Raw genomic sequence first — 23,176 nt, 5'->3', positions numbered from 1 at the left:
TAGCGTCCTTTGACAAAGCATCACATTGTGTAATGGATTGGTGGGAACACCCTTCTACCTGCAACACCAGGGACTGATGGTAAACTTGTTACATCATATAAAGGCATCACCTACAGTCACCTTGTCATTAATGCGAAGTTTTAGAAGGAAGTTTGGGTTTTCCATGTCATAAGCTTTTCTATAAAAGGAATTAAAGGGGTATTCCAGGAAAAAACTTTTTTATATATATCAACTGGCTCCAGAAAGTTAAACAGATTTGTTAATTACTTCTATTAAAAAATCTTAATCCTTTCAGTACTTATGAGCTTCTGAAGTTAAGGTTGTTCTTTTCTGTCTAAATCCTCTCTGATATCTGTCTCGGGAGCTGCCCAGTTTAGAAGCAAATCCCAATAGCAAACCTCTTCTAAACTGGGCGTTTCCCAAGACAGATGTCATCAGAGAGCACTTAGACAGAAAAGAACAACCTTAACTTCAGAAGCTCATAAGTACTGAAAGGATTAAGATTTTTTAATAGAAGTAATTAACAAATCTGTTTAACTTTCTGGAGCCAGTTGAGAGAGAGATATATTATATATTTATATATATATATATAAGTTTTTTCCTGGAATACCCCTTTAAGTGTATGTTTTGTCTGTTGTTCAGTATTCTCTTGTGTGGAGTTTTGAGCGCTGTTTTGTTGGGTGATTTTCAGTCACATGATTAATGTATAGGGCAGGGTTTCCCAACCAGTGTACATCCAGCTGTTGCAGAACTACAACTCCCAGCATGTACGGACAAAAAACACACAGAACTGCATTCCCTATGATATTATCCTTTTAATTAAAAAAATCTTAACCAAATAAACCAAGTGCCCATGAACCATTGAGGGTTGTGCTATGCATTAGAGATGAGCGAACTTACAGTAAATTCAATTTGTCACGAACTTCTCTGCTCGGCAGTTGATGACTTATCCTGCATAAATTAGTTCAGCTTTCAGGTGCTCCCGTGGGCTGGAAAAGATGGATACATTCCTAGGAGACTCTTTCCTAGGACTGTATCCACCTTTTCCAGCCCACCGGAGCACCGGAAAGCTGAACTAATTTATGCAGGATAAGTCATCAACTGCCGAGCCGAGAAGTTTGTGACAAATTGAATTTACTATAAGTTCGCTCATCTCTACTATGCATAGGTATATCGCTATATCACACAATGGAGAAGCTAGAACTCTGCTCCATCATCCATTCTGTGGGTGCAGATATCTATACTAAAATGTCTCAAATAAAATTACTGATTTGTGTGTGTAGAGCGCTACTGTAGGACCACCATAGACCAATGTGGTTTCAAATTTTCCTATATTATTCTTGGTAAGTTCATACACCTACCCACTGCAACCTCAGGCCTTATGCAGGTCCAAAACAATAAAAAAGAATATTACATTTATTTATATATATAAATATCTCTGCAATTAAAAAAATAGAAAAAAGTGTATATGTGTGTGTGTGTGTGTGTGTGTGTGTGTATATAATTTTTTTATATTTACACACGTGTAAAAATATAGATATATATCTATATGTATGTAAATATATATTTACACACGTGTGTGTAAATACATATTATATAATTATATATTTTATTTTTTATATTTGACTGTGTTCTGTTGTTGTGAAGTGCAGGATGCTGTTTTTTATACCCATTTGCTGTAATCTAATTTGAAAAGTCATTCCATTCGGTATCCACCAGAGGGCAGTGCTGCAGCAGATCCTTTCATAGCTGTAGTAAGAAAAGCGGAGGTTTCCTGTAAATGCCAAATCATTAGAAGCCTCTCAGTTTCGTTGCGGTCCTGTCTTATATCTCTGTATATTTCATTACAAAGTCTTATTCATATACTAACACGAGCAAATCAGAAAGTAGTGCTGGGCGGTATGACCAAAAATGTATATCACGGTATTTTTCTATATTATGGCAGTCTCACTGTATGCTGGGGTACTAATCATATACCGTATATACTATTCGTGCTGAAAACTTCCCCCCTCGGCTTATACTCGAGTGAACAAAAAAACCAAACATTTCTGGCTTTAGCTGTGAGGGGATGGTCCCGGCCGTCCATCTCCGCCTGTCAATCCCTTCTCAGTGGTCTTCAACCTGCGGACCTCCAGATGTTGCAAAACTACAACTCCCAGCATGCCCGGACAGCCATCGGCTGTCTGGGCATGCTGGGAGTTGTAGTTTTGAAACATCTGGAGGTCTGCAGGTTGAAGACCACTGCCGGGCCTTGGTCATCATCCAGACCCCCCTTTTGTTTTCTACTCGCCTCCCCTCGGTGGGAAGGAAGGGTGAGCTGGTCCGGACTGTCCTTATTCGACATCCTATGCTGCAGGGACCATCCGGTGGGGAGGGTTAGTCGTTCCGGGCTGTCCATCTTCACCGGGAGGCCCTCTCCACACTCAGGGCCGGCCCCGGACTAGTGACGTTGCCATAACGACGACGTGCAGGGACGTCCATGCGCAGCAGATGTCCGTGACGTCCCTGCGCGGTGGCGTCAAGGCAGCGTCACTAGTCCGGGGCCGGCCCGGAGCGCAGAAGAGGGCCTCCCGGTGAAGATGGACAGCCTGGAACGACTAACTCTCCCTACCGGGACAGTACCTGCAGCCTAGATGGCCAAAGATGGATGGCCCGGATCAGCTCACCCTTCCTTCCCACCGAGAGGAGGTAAGTAGAAAACAAAAGGAGGTCTGGATGATGACTGCAGTGGTCTTCAACCTGCGGACCTCCAGCCGATGGCTGTCCGGGTATGCTGGGAGTTGTAGGTTTGCAACATCTGGAGGTCCGCAGGTTGAAGACCACTGAAAGGGATTGACAGGCGGTGATGATGACGGGGGTCTGGATGATGACATGGGGGGAATGATGTATTTCCCACCCTAAGCTTATAGTCGAAGTCAATAACTTTTTTGGGATATTATAAAAATTACAATTCTGTGGTTTGGTATTACTTTTTAACATTTACGTCATTTACTGTATGGTATACATAATGTTATATTTTAATCGTACAATTACGCACACAGCGATACAAAGTATGTTATGTTCACATGGTTTTTTATATAAGAAAAGGCAGTGGTTTGAACTGTGTCTTTTTTAAATTTTTATTAAAACTTTTTTTTTTTCACTTTGTTAGACTCTTAGGAGGAATCATTAGATTCCTCGTACAGATCAATAGAGTTCTATTGAACTCCATTGATCTGTGCTCTGCGCTCCATTGATAGAGCCTAGTCCAGCCAGGCTCTATAAATGACAGAGCCACGGGACAGCAGAGAACAGAGGCAAGCCCTCCGGCTAACTCTATAGTGGATTGCCCCCTCCTAATCGCGCTGCGGAGGGGCGATCTAGCCCACCAGGGAGCATTCACGTGTCCCTTTAGATGCCGCTGTCAGCTATGACAGCAGTGGTCTAAAGTGTTAATAGCCAGCCGCATGCTGGCTATTAGCGGCGGCCACTGGCTACTGAGAACAGCCGGGGGCTGCAGAGTATGGAGCAGGCACGAGTCGTGAGCCTGCTCCATACACTCCTCGGAGCACCGCCGTGCTTGTCAGGTCCGGCCCTGCTTAAGGGCCGGAAAAATTCACCTGCCTGGTGCCCGGAACTGCATGTCCGTCCTTGTGACTCATGGGGGAGATGAGGGGACAATGACTGACACACTTTTTGGTTCCTAGTGGATCACTAGATGTTTCAGATGATCCATTAAAGGAGTACTCCAACATCTGGTAGAAAAATAAAGATGCTGAAGCATACAGCATTGTTTGCCTGTCTGCCCCACTTCTGCTGGGCAGAGACAGGACATCCGGTTGGGTGTACAGTACCTCTCCCCAACCATATGGCATTGCCCTCTAGAACCCACCTGATTGGCAATGGCAGTGCAGGGTGCTCTCTCCTCTGGTCGCCTTCTAATGACAACTTAGTGTAGAAGTGAACTTTAGTGAAGAAGCACTAAAAAGCTATATTGAAAAAATGTAAAATATGTAAAAAAACTGATAAATGCCGCAAAACTAGAGACAGACTCATTGCCAAAGAGAGTAAAACTAACCCCAAAATGTTCTTCAACTATATAAATAGCATAAAGGTCAAAAATGAAAGTGTAGGCCCTTTTAAAAAATGATGAGGAAGAAATTATAAACAGGGATCAGGAAAAAACTAATATATAAAACATATTCTTCTCCGCTGTATTCACTGAGGAAAATGAAATGCCAGGTGAAATACAGCAAGATAAGGTAAACTCCCCAGTACAGGTCACCTGTCTAACCCAGGAAGAAGTACAGTGTCGCCTACAAAAAATCAAAATGGACAAATCACCAGGTCCCGATGGCATTCACCCTCATGTTCTAAAGGAAATAATCATTGTAATAGACAGACCCCTATTTTTAATATTCAGTGACTCTATAGTAACAGGGACTATTCCCCAGGACTGGCACATGGAAAATGTGGTGCCAATATTTAAAAAGGAAATTATAGACCTGTAAGTTTAACCTCCATTGTATGTAAATTGTTTGAGGGTTTTCTAAGAAATTCTATTTTGGAGTAACTCCAATAAAAATAAATGTATGACTCCATATCAGCATGGCTTTATGAGGGATTGGTCCTGTCAAACTAACCTGATCAGCTTTTATGAGGAGGTGAGTTCCAGACTGGACCAGAGGGAATCGCTGGATGTTGTATATCTGGATTTTTCAAAAGCATTTGATACAGTGCCACATAAAAGATTGGTACATAAAATTCGAAGGATTGGGCTGCGGGAGATGTAAGTGGGTAAGTAACTGGCTCAATGATGGGAAACAGAGGGTGGTTATAAATGGTACTTATTCTGATTGAGTGACTGTTGCTAGTGGGGTGCCACAGGGGTCAGTCTTGGGTCCTGTTCTATTTAATCTATTTATTAATGACCTTGTAGAGGGGTTGAATAGTAAAGTAGCAATCTTTGCAGATGATACTAAACACAATAGAGGACAGTGCACTATTACAAATTGATCTGGAAGGTTGGAGGTTTGGGCTGGGAAGTGGCAGATGAGGTTCAACACTGACAAATGTAAGGTAATGCACATGGGGAAGAAAAATCTGGGCTGGGATTATGTATTTAATGGGAGAACACTTGGGACGACTGACGTGGAAAAGGACTTGGGAGTCTTAGTTAATAGTAAATTTTAGCTGTAGTGACCAGTGTCAGGCAGCTGTTGCCAAGGCTAATAAAATCATGGGGTGCATCTAGTGCTGGGCGGTATAGCGGCTCATACCAAATGTGTGTGTGTGTGTGTGTGTGTGTGTGTCTGTGTGTGTGTGTTCTGTTTACGATATCAATTTTTCCATATACCGCAGTACCGGTCGGGCCCCCCCCCCAATGAATTATCAGCCGTAGCGCTCTGTCCCCACATCGGGGGACTAATCGTATTTTACCCGCAGGCGCTGCTTCTCCTCCTGTGAGCGCTTCACATCCTCCCCACATTGGCAAATGAAGGATTTGTGAGCCGCGGGCGCAGGACTTCTGTTCTGTTTGGAGAACTGAAGCTGTCGCCTCCCCCTGCAAGTGCTGAAAGCCAGTGAGTTGCTGCGGGGCTTCTGTTCTGGTCAGAAGGGATGGGGATCAGAAGCTCTGCAGCGGCTCACTGGCTTTCAGCGCTGGCAGGGGGAGGTGTCAGCTTCCGTTCTCCAAACAGAACAGAAGGCCTGCGCCCGCGGCTCACAAATCCTTGATTTCCCGATGTGGGGAGGATGTGCAGCGCTCACAGGAGGAGAAGCAGCGCCTGCGGGTAACATATGAATTAGTCACCCGATGTAGAGACAGAGCGCTACGGCTGATAATTCATTCGGGGGGAGGGGGAGGAGAAGCAGAGCAGCGCCCGTGGGTCATAAATGATTAGTTCCCCAGCCCGGGGGGGGTGAAAAATAAAAAAAACAAAAAAAAGTTAAATCCTGTGAAACCGCCATAATATGGAAAAATACTGTGATATCCATTTTTGGTCATACCGCCCAGCACTAGGTGCACCAATAGGGGCATAGATGCCCTCGACAAGGAAATAATTCTACCGCTGTACAAATCACTAGTCAGACCACACATAGAATACTGTGTACAGTACTGGGCACCAGTGTACAAGATACAATGGCGCTGGAGAGGGTTCAAAGACGGGCAACCAGAGTAATACGGGGGAATGGGAGGACTACAGTACCCTGAAAGGTTATCAGAATTAGGGTTATTTAATTTGGAAAAAAGAAGGCTTAGGGGAGACCTAATAACTATGTATAAATATATCAGGGGACAGTACAGAGATCTCTCCCATGATCTGTTTATACCCAGGACTGTATCTATAACAAGGGGGCATCCTCTACGTCTAGAGGAAAGAAGGTTTCTACACCAGCACAGACGGGGGTTCTTTACTGTAAGAGCAGTGAGACTGTGGAATTCTCTGCCTGAGGAGGTGGTCAATAGAGATAAGCCAACTTACAGTAATTGGATTCATCACAAACTTCTCGGCTCTGCAGTTGCTGACTTTATCCTGCATAAATTAGTTCAGCTTTTGGGTTCTCCGATGGGCTGGAAAAGGTGGACACAGTCCTAGGAGAGAGTCTCCAGCCCACCGGAGCACCTGAAAGCTGAACTAATTTATGCAGGCTAAAGTCATCAACTGCCGAGCTGAGAAGTTCGTCACGAATCGAATTACTGGAAGTTCGCTCATGGTGAACTCTGTAAAATAATTCAAATGCAGTCTGGATACATTTTTGGAGAATAACAACATCGCTGGTTATGGATACTAGATTTATAGGGACAGGGATTTATTCTGATGCCATATCTGGAGTCGGGAAGGAGTTTTTACCTCTAGTATGAAGGTTTTTTGCCTTCCTCTGGATTAACTCAGTAGGAACTCATTAGGGATATAGGTTGAACTTGATGGACTCTGGTCTTTTTTTCACCCTTATGAACGATGTTACGATGTATGTTTGATTGTAAAAGATTAGCAAACCTTCCTGCATACCAGCTCATGTAACAAAATAATAACCTGTAATGGAGATGATGCTGCTGGGTGGTGGAATCTGCATAGGAAAATTACTTTGTGCAAATTGCCATATACGGTTTATGATCCTGCCCTTTCACCACCTTGCAGCAAAACCTCTGTTTTCTTTCACCTGTGTCAGAGATTTTCATATGTATTTGCCTAGACCTGTGTATATACGGACAAACGGTGAGTGTTGTGAAATTGCTGTCCCCCTCAGATATTTCATATATTCCAGAGATGCCCGTGAATTGGTGACCTCCATGCACTGTTCTATTATATGCTAGCAAAGTGGCTTGTGGGTGCTATCTTTGGTATTTAGCACCTTTTTAAAGGGGTATTCAGGAACAAACTTTTTTGTTTTGTTTAACTGGCTCCAGGAAGTTAAACAGATTTATAAATTACTTCTATAAAAAAATCTTAATCCTTCCAATAATTATCAGCTGCTGAAGTGGAGTTGTTCTTTTCTGTCTGGCAACAGTGCTCTCTTCTGACATCTCTGCTTGTTTCGGGAACTGCACAGATTAGAAAAGGTTTGCTATGAGGATTTGTTTCTACTCTGAACAGTTCCCGAGACAGGTGTCATCAGAGAGCACTTAGACAGAAAAGAACTCAACTTCAGCAGCTCATTAGTGCTGAAAGGATTAAGATTTTTTAATAGAAGTAATTTACAAATCTGTCTATCTCTCTTTTATAATCTATTCATCCAATCTAATCTATCCAATCTTTCTTCAAATATAAATCAAAATAAAAATTCCTGGACAACCCCTTTAATCCCCAGATATGATCTGCTATTGTATTCACTATTGTTATTGTATTCAAAATATGGCATCGCCAGCCGAGCTAAATGCTGGAGGACACACTTGCTCAGTCATTCTCCCCACAGCAAGGTCTTGCATCGTGAATAGAGCTAAAGGACATAGTCCCCAAAGCAGTCCTCAAGGCCCCACAACACTCTAGGATTTGAATGTTTACCTGTTCTACTCCAATTGAGTAACTTGGGGGGGGGGGTATTTTGCATAAAATACTATTCTTTAGCTTTTTGACAGACCTATGTAAATCATACTGATAACTAAACATGACCGCTGCATCACCCTGTAATGGGTGTCCTGGGGCCTCACCTGAGCCTCCAGCAAGTGCCAGGAAAACAGTTTTTTTTATTTTTCTGATAAATTGCTTGGATTTGTTTTTGTTTTTTTTCCTTGTAGTGTCGACTATTTCATTTCACAGCAGCTTTTTACCTAAACCCCAGAGGAAGTGCTGAATTGCCGCATTTCGTATGATTTATGAGCTTGTTGGTGGGTAATGGAGTCCACTGCTTGAACATCCCTCCACACGCCTGATAGCCTCCTTATTTCCCTGGCTGCAATGGAGAACCCAGCTTTACAGCTTAATTTTCTGGCCCTTTTGAGCCCGTGCACGTGTCTGTATTTCGTACAGATGGGTTCATAGTATGGTTCAGTATACTGTGCTGGTTAATTTCTTCATAAATTTACCAAGTGTACAGAAGAGCAGGCAGCAACACCCGGTCACCAGGGTTTCGTCCAGCCGCAGTACAGAAACCATTAACTTTAATAACCTGAACAACCAGAACATGAACAATCCTGGGAGGGTTATTCAGAGTCATTGAGTCCATTCAAAGTTATTAAGTTCTAAATCTCTACATCTTCCCATTAGTACTGAGCGTATTCTTTCCCATATACTGAAGTCCACTATGAAATGCAGAGGATGGGCACAATAGCTACACATCACAAATGTTTACAGTGCACACTATACTTAAAGGGGTACTCCACTAGAAAACATTTTATTATATATTTTTTTTAAATCAACTGGTGCCAGAAAGTTTACTCACATGTACAGTATTCTGCGCATATTTGATGCGCAGGATTTTCTGCTGCAGATTTCAATGTAAACTAAACACGGCTTGAAATCCTGCGCATAAAATCTGCACATCTAATCTGCGCAGAATACTGTACATGTGAATAGACCCTTAAACAGATTTGTAAATTACTTCTATTAAAAAATCTTAATCCTTCCAGTGCTTATCAGCTGCTGTTATGATCCACAGGAAGTTCTTTTTCTTTTTGAATTTCCTTTGTCTCACCACAGTGCTCTCTGCTGACACCTCTGTCCATTTTAGAAACTATCCAGAGCAGGATAGGTTTTCTATGAGGATTTGCTCCTACTACGGACAGTTCGACATGGACAGAGGTGTCAGCAGAGAGCACTGTGGTCAGGCAGAAAGGAAATTCAAAATGAAATCAACTTCCTGTGGATCATATGGCAGCTGATAGGTACTGGAAGGTTTAAGATTTTTTTTAATAGAAGTAATTTACAAATCTGTTTTAACTTTCTGGCACCAGTTGATATAAGAAAATTTTTTTTCCTTTAAAGGGTTACTCCTGCCTTTTTAAAATGATGACTTATCGCTAGAATATTAATGGTGGGTTTGACCCCTTGCACCCCACAAGTTCTAAGACTGTATAGGTTGCAGCTCTTATGTATTGCTGTATCGTTTGCGTTCTGCACCCTGCTTAGCAGTGCCATGGTTTCCTACTCTGCGTGTCGGTCTAGAGCGCTGCAGCTCCATGAAGTGCTGATAGTAGAGGGAAGAGATGCAGGCGCTACACCTGCAATTTTTAGGTTGGCGAGTTCTAGAGGTTGGACCCCCCCCCCCCCCCCCATCGTTATAAAGTGATAGCATTATTATACACATATAAGGCTGGGTCCACACTACGTTTTGTCCCATATGGGAGCGCATACGGCAGGAGGGAGCTAAAACCTCGCGCTCCCGTATGTGACCGTATGCGCTCCCGTATGCCATTCACTTCAATGAGCCGACCGGAGTGAAACGTTCGGTCCGGTCGGCTCATTTTTGCGCCGTATGCGCTTTTACAACCGGACCTAAAACTGTGGTCAACCACGGTTTTAGGTCCGGTTGTAAAAGCGCATACGGCGCAAAAATGAGCCGACCGGACCGAACGTTTCACTCCGGTCGGCTCATTGAAGTGAATGGCATACGGGAGCGCATACGGTCACATACGGGAGCGCGAGGTTTTAGCTCCCTCCTGCCGTATGCGCTCCCGTATGGGACAAAACGTAGTGTGGACCCAGCCTCATTTGGATTTGACTTGTGTTTGTGTTCTTTGGCTTTTATAACTGGTCTATATGTACTTTATTACCTGTGTATGTTAGTTCTTAACATGATGCATGTTTCGTTCTTGTGGGTAATGTGACCCTGCTTTTTGACACCCTCTTGGGTATTTCTGTGAATAAAAATTAAAAATAAATAAATAGAACGGTGCAAAAAAGTGTTGCATATTCACAGTATTCCAGAAGCAGACTCCACAAGTTTGTTTGTGTTTTTTCTTCTTCCTTTTTATTAAATTCTGCAACAAAATTGGCAGCGGCAAGTTTGCACCAGATTTGTCACAGTTTTGTGGGAATTTGGCTGCTTGAAATCCCCAGTATTTCCATCCCATGTGAAAGCACCTTTACCTGCGCAGTCTAATAATAAACCATTGAGCTGCTGAGAATGTAACCTGAGCAGTTGCAGGACGAGGAATCTGTGGGTGTGTAAAGGGGCCATGTACTGCCGTCCTCTGATTCCTGTTGTCAGCTATGTGCCCTTCCCTGTTGACACAGCAACTGGGACAGAAGCACAGCTCCCTCGTTCTCTCACCCCTTTTCCCCTGCCTGAGCCTCCTGGCAGCAGAGCCAGCTAGATTTAAAATGTCCCTATTAAATGGATTATAATTTCGCTAGAACTTGGACATGACCCCGGAGAAGTAGTCTCGTCATTCTCTCAAGATCTCGACAACTGCTGCGTTTGCTCCACCATGGCTGCACCTCCTTTACTCCTTCTGGTTGACAGGTGAGGGGAAAACAAAGTGGAAAGCTGAAATGCAAAAATTCTTGTTTTCAGATTATTACATTTTTGTCACCTTATTGTTACTTTTTTGTAAAAAAGTGAATTCATTGGATTAGAACTTTTTTTTTTGGTGATATTATTGTATCAATTTGTTTGATCTTAATATTAAGATTTGTTTAGTTTTTATAAAGTGGGGTGTGTGTGTGTGTGTCTGTATATATGTATGTATATTTATAGTATTTTTAAAATGGAAAAAAATGCATTTTTTGTGTTTTTATTTATATATACACTCTTATCTGAAACTTGGACAGAGTCCTAACAATCTGCTGGGGCTTGCACAATCCTATGTGGGGAAGTTCACTTGGAAGTTCAATGCTGTCAGCAATAATCACTGACTAGGTTTACTGCCGGTCACAGTGCTTTGAGGTCTTTCTTTTACAGGGGGCTGTGTTAATGGGAATTGCTTTTTATAGATTGCATTTTAATGCATAGGAAAGTGAAGATTTTGGTCTGCTATGGCATCTTCACACATTTTTATTTTTTATTTTATTTTTTAAAGTAATAGGTTGGAAAAGAGGAAAAGTCTGTGTTTTATTAGTTTTCCTATGTTTATGGAATACTTCTGTTTCTAGGTTTGCAATTAAAAATCAGAAGGTGTGAACATATACTAGAAAGGTGTCAAATTAACAGCAGCCTCTGTGTGAATACTTATACTCTGACCATAACCTAAAAACATTACCATTTATTACCCTGTAAATACATTTAAGCCATAGTTTCAAACAGTTTCCCTCCAACTGTCACAGAACAACAACCCCCAGCATGCCCAGACAGCCAAACGCTTGGAGTTGTAGTTTTACAACAGCTAGAGGCACAATGGTTGAGAACCTATCTATTGAATCTATTCTTTCTATAGGTATTATAAGTAGGGGCGAAGTGGCATACTGAAAATTGTTCTTTTCCAACAGCTGGAGGCACACTGCATTAGGGTATGGTTACTTTTAGGGTTTTTTTTTTATACTACATTTTGGCACATATTAAGTAAAATCTGTTCACTGATTTGAAATTGTAGTCTGCTTCAAAAAATTCTCATTTGATTTATCTTGAAATGTGCCTCAACATTTTTTGGACTTTAAAGCGTACCTGTCACAGTACATAGTGATATTTTCTCCAGTACTTAATTCTGATCATGTACATATAATGATGTTTCTAGGGCCTATATATCCCTAACAAATAGCTATATGTTGCTCACTTGCTTTGTGTTCTTACATTCTGGAGGGGGCGTGTCTTTCTCTCTCCCCCTCACTGTGATGACTCATCTGCTCTGGGTCTGGTAGCAGCCTGGCAGTCAGAAAATGTATGCATAACAACTACTGTGCAGTGATTTGCAATCTGTTCCTAGTAAAGCTGGATGCTAATCAACATAGATGTCACTGTGTGTCATTCAGCTTTCACAGACTACTGACTGTCTGATCAGCTTCTTTTTTATTCAGAAGTCAGAGAAGGCTTTGGCTGTTCAAGCATGCTGGGAGTTGTAGTTTTGCATTGCAACAGCTGGAGCTGCAGTGTTTGTAAAGCACAGTGTTGCCCTTAACTGTTGCAAAACCACAATTCCCAGCATACCCACACATCCTTTGTAGCTTTGTAAGAGCTGGAGGCACACAGCTGGAGAATATACAGCTCTAAAACAGAGTTTTACAAAGATTGTACCCCCAGCTGTTGTAAAACTACAACTCCCATCATGGGAGTTATAGTTTAGGAACAGCTGAAGGCTGTAGTGGTGCAATGGTGATCTCCTGTACTGGATACCAACACACTTTATGCCCGGTATTCAGTATTCTGCAAAATACAGAATTGTCTGTCTGCATAAAGACAGATGACCCCTAGTGGTGGCTATTTTCATTTTAGTTTTTTTTAGTAAAATTTTACTTTTTTTTTTTTTAAATGTGTATTTAAAATGTTATCTTATCAGAAGTACTTCAAAATATAAAAAGTTTTTCATAGTGACAGTGCCTCTTTAAAAATATGTTGTGTGGCCATAACCTTATGCAGCAAATGAGTGGCTTTTACTAGGGCCAAATTGAAATGTCTACATGACTGGGTTAAAGCATCTCCAAATCAGCAGATCTTGTGGGGTGTTCCCTGTATACAGTGGTTAGTCCCTACCGAAAGTGGTCCAAGAAAGGACAACCAGTGGACCTGCAACACAGTTATGGCTTATTGGTGTACATTAGGAGTGAAGCCTAGCCCACCTGGTCTGATCCCACAGAAAAGCTACTGTAGCACAAATTGCAGAAAAATGTATTGCTGGCAGGTCACACGGGGCATCACAGCCGGCGGTAGATGGGTCTAGGCAGCTGCAGATGTATGGCATTCTTGTTGAGGTTACTGTGACACGTACCACCTACATAAACATTGTTGCACACCATGCTCACACTTCATCGCAGCGGGTACCCTGGCAGTGACCTCTTTCAGCATGAAAATACCCTCACCACGCCGCAAACATTATTCAGGAATGAGGAACATGACAGCATGCAAGGTGTTAACCTCATGGAGGCTGTGCCCTACAACTTACACGACTTAAAGGAGATATACAGTGCTGAAAAACTTATCCCCTATACTAAGGATAGGAGATAAGTTTCAGATCACAGGGGGGTCCGACCGATGGGGGGGCCCCCACGATCTCCTGTATGGAACCCGGGCAGCCCGCGGGAAGGGGGCGTGTTGACCACCGCACGAAGCGGCATCTGATACGCCCCCTCAATACAACTCTATGGCAGAGCCGGAGCGCTGCCTTCGGCAATCTCCGGCTCTGTCATAGCGATGTATTGAGGGGGTGTGTCAGCCGCAACTTTGTGCGGTGGTCGACACCTGCTATCTGGCCAGCGAGCCGGGGCCCCTTAGGCTAGGGGATAGGATTTTCAGCACTGGACTACCTCTTTAAGTGTACCTGTCACTTTAAAAAAAAGTTGTCAAAAGTTTTAACTGGTCAGGGTCTGAGCACTGACCTTACTCCCCTGCCCCCAGTAATCTTTGTCTCGCTGCTTTGTCTGTATCTTTAAAGGGGTACTCTGCTGCTCAGTGTTTGGAACAAACTGTTCCAAATGCTGGAGCCGGCAGCTCATGATGTCATAGCCCCTCCCCACCCCCTCATGACATCATGTCCCACCCCCTCAATGCAAGTCTATGCGAGGGGGTGTCACGCCCCCTCCCATAGACTTACATTGAGGGGGCGGGGCGTGCCATCATGAGGGGGCAGGGTTATGACGTCACGAGCTGTCTGTTCCAGCGTTTGGAACGTTAAGTCATAGTGTCCATTTAAAGGATCTAACGTTATAAAAAAAAGTCTATTCACACAATGTTGATGATTTGCATAATTTTACAATGCCGTATTATGGCAGTCTATGGAGTTCTATTGTATCTTTTTTCTATTCCTCCGATTTCCATAAGAATTCAACAGAATAAAAAATGTGTATATATAATATAAGTTACTGGCTGGCTTGGTCATTTCTCCAACCAGGTTGCTTTATAACTGGCAAAGCTATCCCATATCTGCGGAATAGGTGATCTCAATAACGGGGACCCGAGAACAGTGGAAACAGCCGAACACTGTACTCTATCTCCGGGAGCCTCTCATAGAGAATGAATGGTCTCCACACTCTGGTCTCCTTTCATGTGAATAGGGGATAATTTTGTCAGTTGGGAAAACCTCTTTAGATGGCCCGAAAGGTTCTCATTTGTAGACACATTCTATGTTTCTAGTCTGCCCAATATTCTGAATACTATGACTAGTCCCTATCTTATATGAAGGGTAGTGTCATACCTATGCAGGGGTGTTAAAAAAAATTTAAAAATAAAAATAAAAACTATTTGTCCAAGGGACAAAAACGGAGCATAATCTACTTGTCCCTCATGGCGAGCCACTTGTCCTGGTGCATAAAATAATTTCAACCAAAATAGTCTGTAAATAAGGTCTTAAATAATAGAAAGTTAATAGGCAGACCAGTATCTCACCCCATTAGGGGGATAGGACCTCTGAAAAGTAAGTCCGCCCCAATAAATAGGTAGTCCTCCCCCCCCCCCCCCCACCCCTTCAGGTAGGTATGTCCCCTCATCAAGTAGGCAGGCATGTAGGGCTCCACTAGTATGTAAATAGGGCCCCGGATATATATTTCCCCCCGGCTGCTAAAAAGGTAGGGCTCCCAGACAGAGCCCCAGATAGTGATGACCCCCATTAGGTAGAGCTCCTCCAGTAGGTAGACAGGCCCCCAGACAGATATCACCCCCATCGGGTAGGGCTCCCATTTTAACAATTATACTCTCTAAGTCAGAGCTTTCCAAACTTTTTATGGTGATGCCCTTACATAGTTTTGTGACACTCTCCTTGCTATACTGCCAATTGCATGCATCGCGTTGTGCGTGGCAATGCCCAATGTAGTACCAGTATCAGCATTAGCAAAGCTGCTACCATCTTGTGCCAGTTCATTCCCCCCATCACACCCTATGACATTGTATTCCCATTCTCTGATGCTCCCTTTGCCATTATATTATCTACCCCCCCCCCTCCCCTCCTGGCCATATCATTCACTGATTCCCCTAACCCCCTGCCCCATCTTTTACCTGTCCTCCGTCCTCAAGTGCCCTCCAGCAGGCTCACTGGCGCAGTGGTTATCTTGCTGGATCACATCCTTAGACCTAATGTAGGTGCGCGCAGTGAGTGACATCATTGCACGTGGCTACGCTGGGACGGCGACATCCTACGCAGCTCGCTACTGGCTGCAGTATACAGCTGCAGTCTATAGGAGTTTAGTGACTGGGTGAGAATGATTGCCTCTTTATATGTGAATTCCTCAGGCTTTTAGGTTTGCTAGCCCGAAGAATTCACCTGCCAGACACCCGGGACTGCATGTCCCGGGCGTCGGGCGATACAATTTCCACATCCTTGCCTATGTCCTCTGTCCTCTTGTGGTAGTTTTTCTTCTTTTTAAATATCATCTCCTCCTTTTACCTTGTTGATTCCCTTTATGTATATAATAGTTTCTATATATTCCCTCCTGTATCTTTCTTTTATACATTTTAATAACCTTTCCTGATAAGTTTTATCTTGCAATCATTGTACTAGTTTAGTGTCTTCTCTGAACTGTATCCAAAATATCTATATCCATCTGGAGGAACTGCCTCCAGTACTGCGCACAATACTCCAAGTGACATCTCACCAGTGTTCTGTACAGCGGGATGAGCACTTCCCTCTCTACTACTAATACCTCTCATTAAACACCCATGAGCACTTCCCTCTCAACTAAGAATACCTCTCCCTATACACCCAAACATTCTGCTAGCATTTCCGGATGCTCTAGGACAATGTCTTCCTATCTTTCATTTCTTAACCTAAAAAAAAATGCTGGAATGTGATTGTTTGCGATGCATAAAGCTTCTGCTTTTTGACTGCACCAGCTTTTATGTATTAAACCAAATTCTTGGAACAGAATCCTTCAGAACTGCCTCATTGCTGTCAGGTAGCTGGTCTGGAAATTTAACATTTATCGCTTTGTTACATAAACATCTCACATGTTTCAAAGGGACAAACTCCGTCTCTGTCTGCTCTGGGAAGGGGACAAAGTTCCCTTGTTGTACAATTTGGACTCTTACCCCTTGTGCTTGTGTTGTAGATAGACCTGGATGCCCAATTCTGTATTCTTGCATGGTACACATACAGAACCATAAGTTAACTTGGATCATGTAGGGGGCTTTCATTTTTGTGGGCTTTGTCAACCAGAACATATGGTTCTGGTGTTGATCAGGTGGATATGGTTAGCGCCATGCTGGACCATTTTCTTTGGATAGATCAGTGTTATACCTTGAAATACCTGTTTCAAGCAGTGATTTAAGTGGAAAACTTGCAGAATTTTCCCCTGCACAATTCGTGAGAATTTTGTGATTTGCAAAGCATGATCCACAGTGCTGCAGATTTATTGCTTTTGGCATTAGATATTTAGAGTCTGTAATAAATCCACTACATGCGGTCAGTTTCTGTGTGGAAACTTATAGCACAGTGGGTTCACACCACGTTTTTGCAATACGGTTCCAGTATACGGTTTGAGCGTCAAAACCGTATGGAACCGTATTGCAAACCGTACTCATTGACTTTGTATTGCAAACCATATGTTAACCGTATCATGCGGTTGCATAAGTTTTGTATGCGTTACGGTTAAAAGCGTTTAATTTCCCGTACTTCAAACCGTAGTCCACTACGGTTTGAAGGTCGTTTGAAAAACCGTATTTAAACCGTATCCGTTTTTTATATAATGGTGGTCTATGAGAACCGTATTCAACCGATACACTTACGGTTACATCCGGTTTTCACAATACGGTTTACGACTCTGCACATGCGCAGTTGGCTCCGAAAGTTCCACCAGCTTCTAGAATCTTCTATCTGGGATTGTTTTTAGTGTAAAACCATATGCAACCGTATATCCGTTTTTTTTTTTTTATTACAATACGGTTTTTAACCGGAATCCGGCATATACGGTTGCTTACGGTTTAGTACGGTTTTTAGCGATACGTTTCCTTCACAAAAACGTGACACGGGAACTGGATTGCAAAAATGTGGTGTGAACCCACCCTAAATGAGGTTGTGAATGAGACTAGAAGTAAGATGCTACAAAATTGCCCCGTTTATCCACCACAATGTCCACAACAATGGGGCAGATCCAACTGTCTAAACCTGGCAGACCTGTTGTCCATAGCAGCCGTTCAGAGCTCAACTTTCATTTTATACCGTACATTCACACACACGTAATCCACTGCAGATTTGATTCTGCAGATTTTTGCGATTTTTATTTAAATTGATGAAATCTGCATTGGATTATGTACATGTGAATATGCCCTTAAAGGGGAACTCCGGTGGAAAACTTTTTATTTATTTAAATCAACTGGTGCCAGAAAGTTAAACAGATTTGTAAATTACTTCTGTTAAAAAATCTTAATCCTTCCAGTACTTTTTAGCTGCTGTATACTACAGAGAAAATTATTTTCTTCTTGGATTTCCTTTCTGCCTGACCACAGTGCTCTCTGCTGACACTTCTATCCATGTCAGGAACTGTCCAGAGCAGGAGAAAATCTCCAAACCAAACCTATCCTGCTCTGGACAGTTCCTAAAATGGACAGAGATGTCAGCAGAGAGCACTGTGGTCAGACACAAAGAAAATCCAAAAAGAAAATAGCTTCTACTGTAGTAAACGGCAGCTAATCAGTACTGGAAGGATTAAGACTTTTTAATAGAGGTAATTTACAAATCTGTTTAACTTTTTGGCACCAGTTGATTTAAAAAATAAAAAAAGGTTTTCCTCCGGAGTACCCCTTTTAAACTGCTCTGTTAGAATGGAAGCTGAGCTGTGATTAATCAGAAAAACTACACTTCTCACCACCATGAAAAGACCACCAATAATAGCACCCGACCAAGCAGTCCCCCCCCCCCCCTCCTCTGAGCACACCACACTACCACCGGAAGACCACTCATCTATCTCTTTACCTGCCCACACCAACATCACTACAAATACCCCCCCCCCCTTACACAAATCCAGGTACTGTGTACACGCATCTACAGCAGGGCAGGAAAAAAAACTAGCTGCTCTCTAGCAGGGGGAACTGTAAGGTACACACTCCCACAGTCATTTAGGACGCACACTGGTGATGTGACATCACTCCTATATGGCTATCTGCACACTGATGATCCAGCCCTAGGTGCACTTACCCCTTGAAATGTCTGGTGGGCTGCACTTACATGTTCAGTGGGTCGCATTTGGCATCAGAGCTTTATTTTGAATCAAATCTAGAGTAATGGAAAAGAAGCATTTAATGGAGGCAGAGTTACCTTTGGAGAACCCCTTACACCATTATTGGGTACTCTATTAATCCTAGTAGACAGCAGGTGGGCTAAATGGCCATCACTGGGTTCTGACTGCAGGAACCCTAATCTATCCTCCTCAATTTCCATCCTTATCAGCTAGGGATGCATAATGTGACCTGTGATCCAAATCAGGCAACACTGTTTACTTATTCTATATTGTATGAGTATTTTGTCGGGTTTATTTTATGTATTGCTGTTTTGTTTTTGTATTTTTCTGTTTAGGTGTGTATTCACTAGGGATCGACCGATATCGATTTTTTTTTTTTTTTTTTAGGGCCAATACAGATACCGATAATCTGTGGAGGTTAGGGCAGATAGCCGATAACATACCGGAATATCGGTATAAGTTAACGGCTATTTACCCCCCCAAACCCCCACCCCCAGCGACACCGCTGCAGATCATTGCTTTAATGCGGGTGCTTTAAATCAATGAACTGCAGCGGCTTTTGCGGTGCCAGAGACCACCGCCGCCACCCGCTTTTCTCCCCTTGCTTGTCCTGGGGTCCTGAGCCCTATCACCGCCCCACCACACCGTTCCGCACCACCCCGGCCAGAGATCGCTGCCCCATTTCCTCCCCCATTCCCGATTTTATAATTACCTGTTCCCAGGGTCTGCGCTACTTCTGGCTCCTGCGGCGTCCTCCTGAGCTGTCACTGTGCGCACTGACTGTGATTTTGTGTTGAGGAAGTCACTCGTCATTGCACTGCGCAGCGCACACAGGACGCCGCAGGAGCCAGAAATAGCGCGCACCCCGGGCCCCGCAAACAGGTAATTATAAAACCGGAGATGGGGGAGGCAATGGGGCGACGCGGTGGGGGGGGGGGGGGTGTTGTTGCAGGAGGCATTATCGGCAAGGTAATTGCCGATAACGTCCAAAATCGTGAATATCGGCCAAACCGATAATCTGTCGATCCCTAGTATTCACACACTAGCATGTTCAGTGCAATTTTCTATTTTCCCTGGATTGGGGATGGTTAATGCTCTGAACGAATGAAAACTCGGGAGTGTCTAGAAATCTCCAGCTCTGTCTAGCTTCTGGACTGGTGATTGACAATCCTGTCTTGGTGCTTACATGCCTGACATGCTGCTATGGAGTTTTGTGAAACACTTTGTTAATTTGTGCTTTAAATCTACTATTTTTGCTTTAGCATGCACTTTGTATGTTCTATGTTTTAGCCATGGTTATGTAGCATGTTCATAGTAGATTTTAATCTGTGTTTGATTAGTCGGTTTTTAGGATTTGTATGTCCTTCCTGCTAAGTAGCTGTTCACACTGTTTTCTTTTGTATCCGTTTTGTGTTTCTGTACCAAGATGTACCGGTTACCTGTCCTTGTGGACTCCGGGGAATTAAGAATTAGTACGAGAGATCTGTGTTCCATGGTGGACTCTGAGAGATTGCGTTCTAGTATCAAGACATTCCTGTGTCTTCTGGTGGTTCTGGGGTATTGTTTATTCCTGTTTAGCTATAGATCCCTTTTACCTTTTGTGTAGGGGACTCTGGGGTATTGATTATTCCTTTGTCTACTGGAGGTTATCTGCGGGATTGAGTTTATTCCTGTTTAGTTCTTGGTGTCTATTTTGACTCATCCGTTTCCTAGTCTTGTGTCCAGTGTCCTATATTTATATCCTGTTTGGTTGACCTGATCTTTAGAGTTTGTTAGTACACGCACTGATCATAGAGTTCATGATCACTGAATTAGTGTTTACCATTGGTCTATAGTGTCCTCTGTGCTAACTCTCTGATCTGTGTCCTCTGAACTTTATCTGTTTTTGTTAGTTATCTTAGTCCAGTATTAACAGGGTCCTATTTTCCTGATCAGTTTGCCGGTTTAGATTCTGCCCTGTTAGTATTTGAATCCTGTCTGGTATATCTGGGTGTCTAGTAGTTTTCCGTTTTCTCTTTCTGGCCTGTGACCGACTGTATATTATTTGTTTTTATGTCACTGCACTTTAGCGCAGGGAGGGACCGGCGCCCAGTTGTCAATCCATCGTTTAGGATGGATGGGCAAGTAGGCAGGGAGAGTTGTTTTAGGGTCAGTTTAGGGCTCACTCTCCCTGTCTCCCCCTGTCGGTCCTGAATTTTTTTTTTTTTTTTTTTACCATGTCACAATCTTAATATACTCAAGAGTTCTGCTTATACACATGCACAGCTATATATTTGGTGCTGATGCTATGCAGTCATTTTGCTGTGTGGTTTTCCCTTTCTTTGTGGTGTGTACAGAAACAATAAATGGTGGGACGCTGTCTGTTTCCATACACACAGCTTGTTTGGGAGATTATCTGCTCTCTGAATCTGAGGCTCACTGGTAGCCAAACATGGTGTTTACCTTTTCTATTCTTCTCTATAAAGCATGCATCCACGTGGAGGAGGCCATTGTGGAAATACTTGTACCATGTGATGGAAATGGAAAGTCTGCACAACTGTGAACTAAGCTAAAACCTTGTATCATTTAAAAGCAAATATAGTTTTTTTGAGTCAAGGTTTTGAATAAATTCTATCAGTAAGGCCAAGTTCATCTCTCATGAGTCAGTTCCTGGCCAAAAAACCTTAGCTGGATGGTCCATTGCCCAATGATACAAATGAATCCCATTGACTTGAATGGGGTCAGTCTGGTTTTCCGTCTTAAGTCTGTTGTTTTGCAGTACTTCAGCGGGATGATCTGCTGCTTTTTTTTTCATAGTCCCGCTATTTCAGCAGATTCTGCGAACAGCGCTCTGCCTCAGATGTGAATAAGGCGTTATGTTGTGAGTTTTTTTTCCTTTTTAGGTTCTTGACACTATATAGGATCTTAACAGTCAAACCAAGAATCTTTTTATTGAAAAGAGTAATGGTAGCGATACAGAAGGCAAAAGCAAAAAGGCAATGGTGCCCTAACGGGTATAATATTACATAAGAACAAAGAAAACATATAAAACCTATAACTAGGAGGCAATATCGTCTCAGCACTCAATTAAAATTGTACAGGAAATGCAGCGTACACAAATGAAGGATAGCACAAGTACACATCAATAGCTGGACCGGCCGTCGCTGAACAGAGAATCTCGCCACACAGTAAAGTAGGGAAACCATCCCCTCCCCCAGATTAATAGAGAGAAAGGCAAGTTTGCATAGAAGGACAATAAGAAGTTATCCATTCCTCCCATAATTTATCTAAACATTCCACCTTACTCTCACGGATGGCAGATAGCTTTTCACAAAGCATTACGAAGTTAACCTTGTCAATGACCTTTTGGAACGACAAAGTCGGGGATTTCCATTGGGCAGCTATATGTATTCTGGTAGCCATAAGGATGAACTGGGCCATCCGAAAAGTACGGAACGGCATCCTGCTAGGTTTATTGCTTAATAAACAAAAGGAAGGGATACTGGGCATGTGGTCGCCAAACAGATCTACCAGAACCACATGAATCCTCCTCCACAACTGCGCCACCTTAGGGCAGCTCCACCAAATGTGGTGCATGGAACCGACAACTCGACACCCTCTAAAGCATAGAGGAGATACCGAGGGATAAATTGAGTGCAGTCTAGAGGGGACCATATAGATTCTGTGTAAAATTTTAATAGACGTCTCCATTAAGGAGACTTGCCAGCTGCCCTTGCTGACAGCCGTACAACAAGCATGCCACTGGGACATGGATAGGGTCACGTGCAGGTCACGTTCCCAAGCTTCCATGAAGCGCAATTTGGTATCAGCAGGAGGGGCATTCAGGTGGGCATAAAGTCGGGAAAGCAGGCCCGGTAGTGTAGGGCCGTACAGCAAGGTCGCCTCATAAAACGTAGTGTCCACCTTATAGCCCTGAGGACCCAATGAAGAATAATACGACAGTATCTGCAGAGCACGAAAGTGCTCCCCAGGAGGAAGTTCATGAATAGAATAGAGTTGCACCATAGTAATCAATTGTTTACCCACCAGCAGGTCATATAGTTTGGTTAATCTAGCATTACACCACCACGAAAAGAGAGCCGTAGAGAAGCCAGGGTGAAAAGCAGGATTGGAAAGGAGAGGAGAGGAGGTACAGGAGATTGTAGAGAGAACACAAAGCGGACCAGACGCCAAAGAGACAGAGAGAATAGAGTAATTTGCGCCAAAGAGGGGAGCAGAGCTGCGACAGGACTAGAGGACCATATAAGGCATAGAAAGAATAAGGAAGGATAAGAGATTCCTCCAAACCCACCCATCTAGGAAAATATTCCGCACTGCGTGTGTAAGGGCCAGTTGGGCTAGCCGGCCAGCATAATAATATTTCATCAGATGGGGAACTGAGAGCCTACCCACCCTTTTATGATAATGCATTACAGCCTTATTAATACGGGACCGACGGCTCATCCAGATGTAATGGAATAAGGCGCTTTGGAGAGAGCATATGTCCCCTTTCACCACCGAAA

At 43.2% G+C, this 23,176-nt stretch overlaps 1 protein-coding gene across 4 annotated transcripts in view; it reads left to right on the top strand.

The window, feature by feature from the left end:
• TBC1D14 (TBC1 domain family member 14) overlaps positions 1–23,176 on the top strand; it is a 133,482-nt gene that overhangs the window by 43,295 nt on the left and 67,011 nt on the right. Inside the window, exon 1 of one of the 4 annotated variants that reach the window (XM_056555077.1) lies at positions 10,639–10,884. The exons of the other annotated variants lie outside the window; for them this stretch is intronic. Within the exon in view, the coding sequence (XP_056411052.1) occupies positions 10,850–10,884 (35 nt within the window). The 5' untranslated portion in view covers positions 10,639–10,849. Of the gene's footprint in view, positions 1–10,638; positions 10,885–23,176 lie in introns of those variants that run through there. 4 annotated transcript variants of the gene reach the window in all.

This window comes from Hyla sarda, chromosome 1 (genome assembly GCF_029499605.1).
Source record: "Hyla sarda isolate aHylSar1 chromosome 1, aHylSar1.hap1, whole genome shotgun sequence".
NCBI lineage: Eukaryota > Metazoa > Chordata > Amphibia > Anura > Hylidae > Hyla > Hyla sarda.
This window is presented reverse-complemented; position numbering and strand designations above follow the sequence as displayed.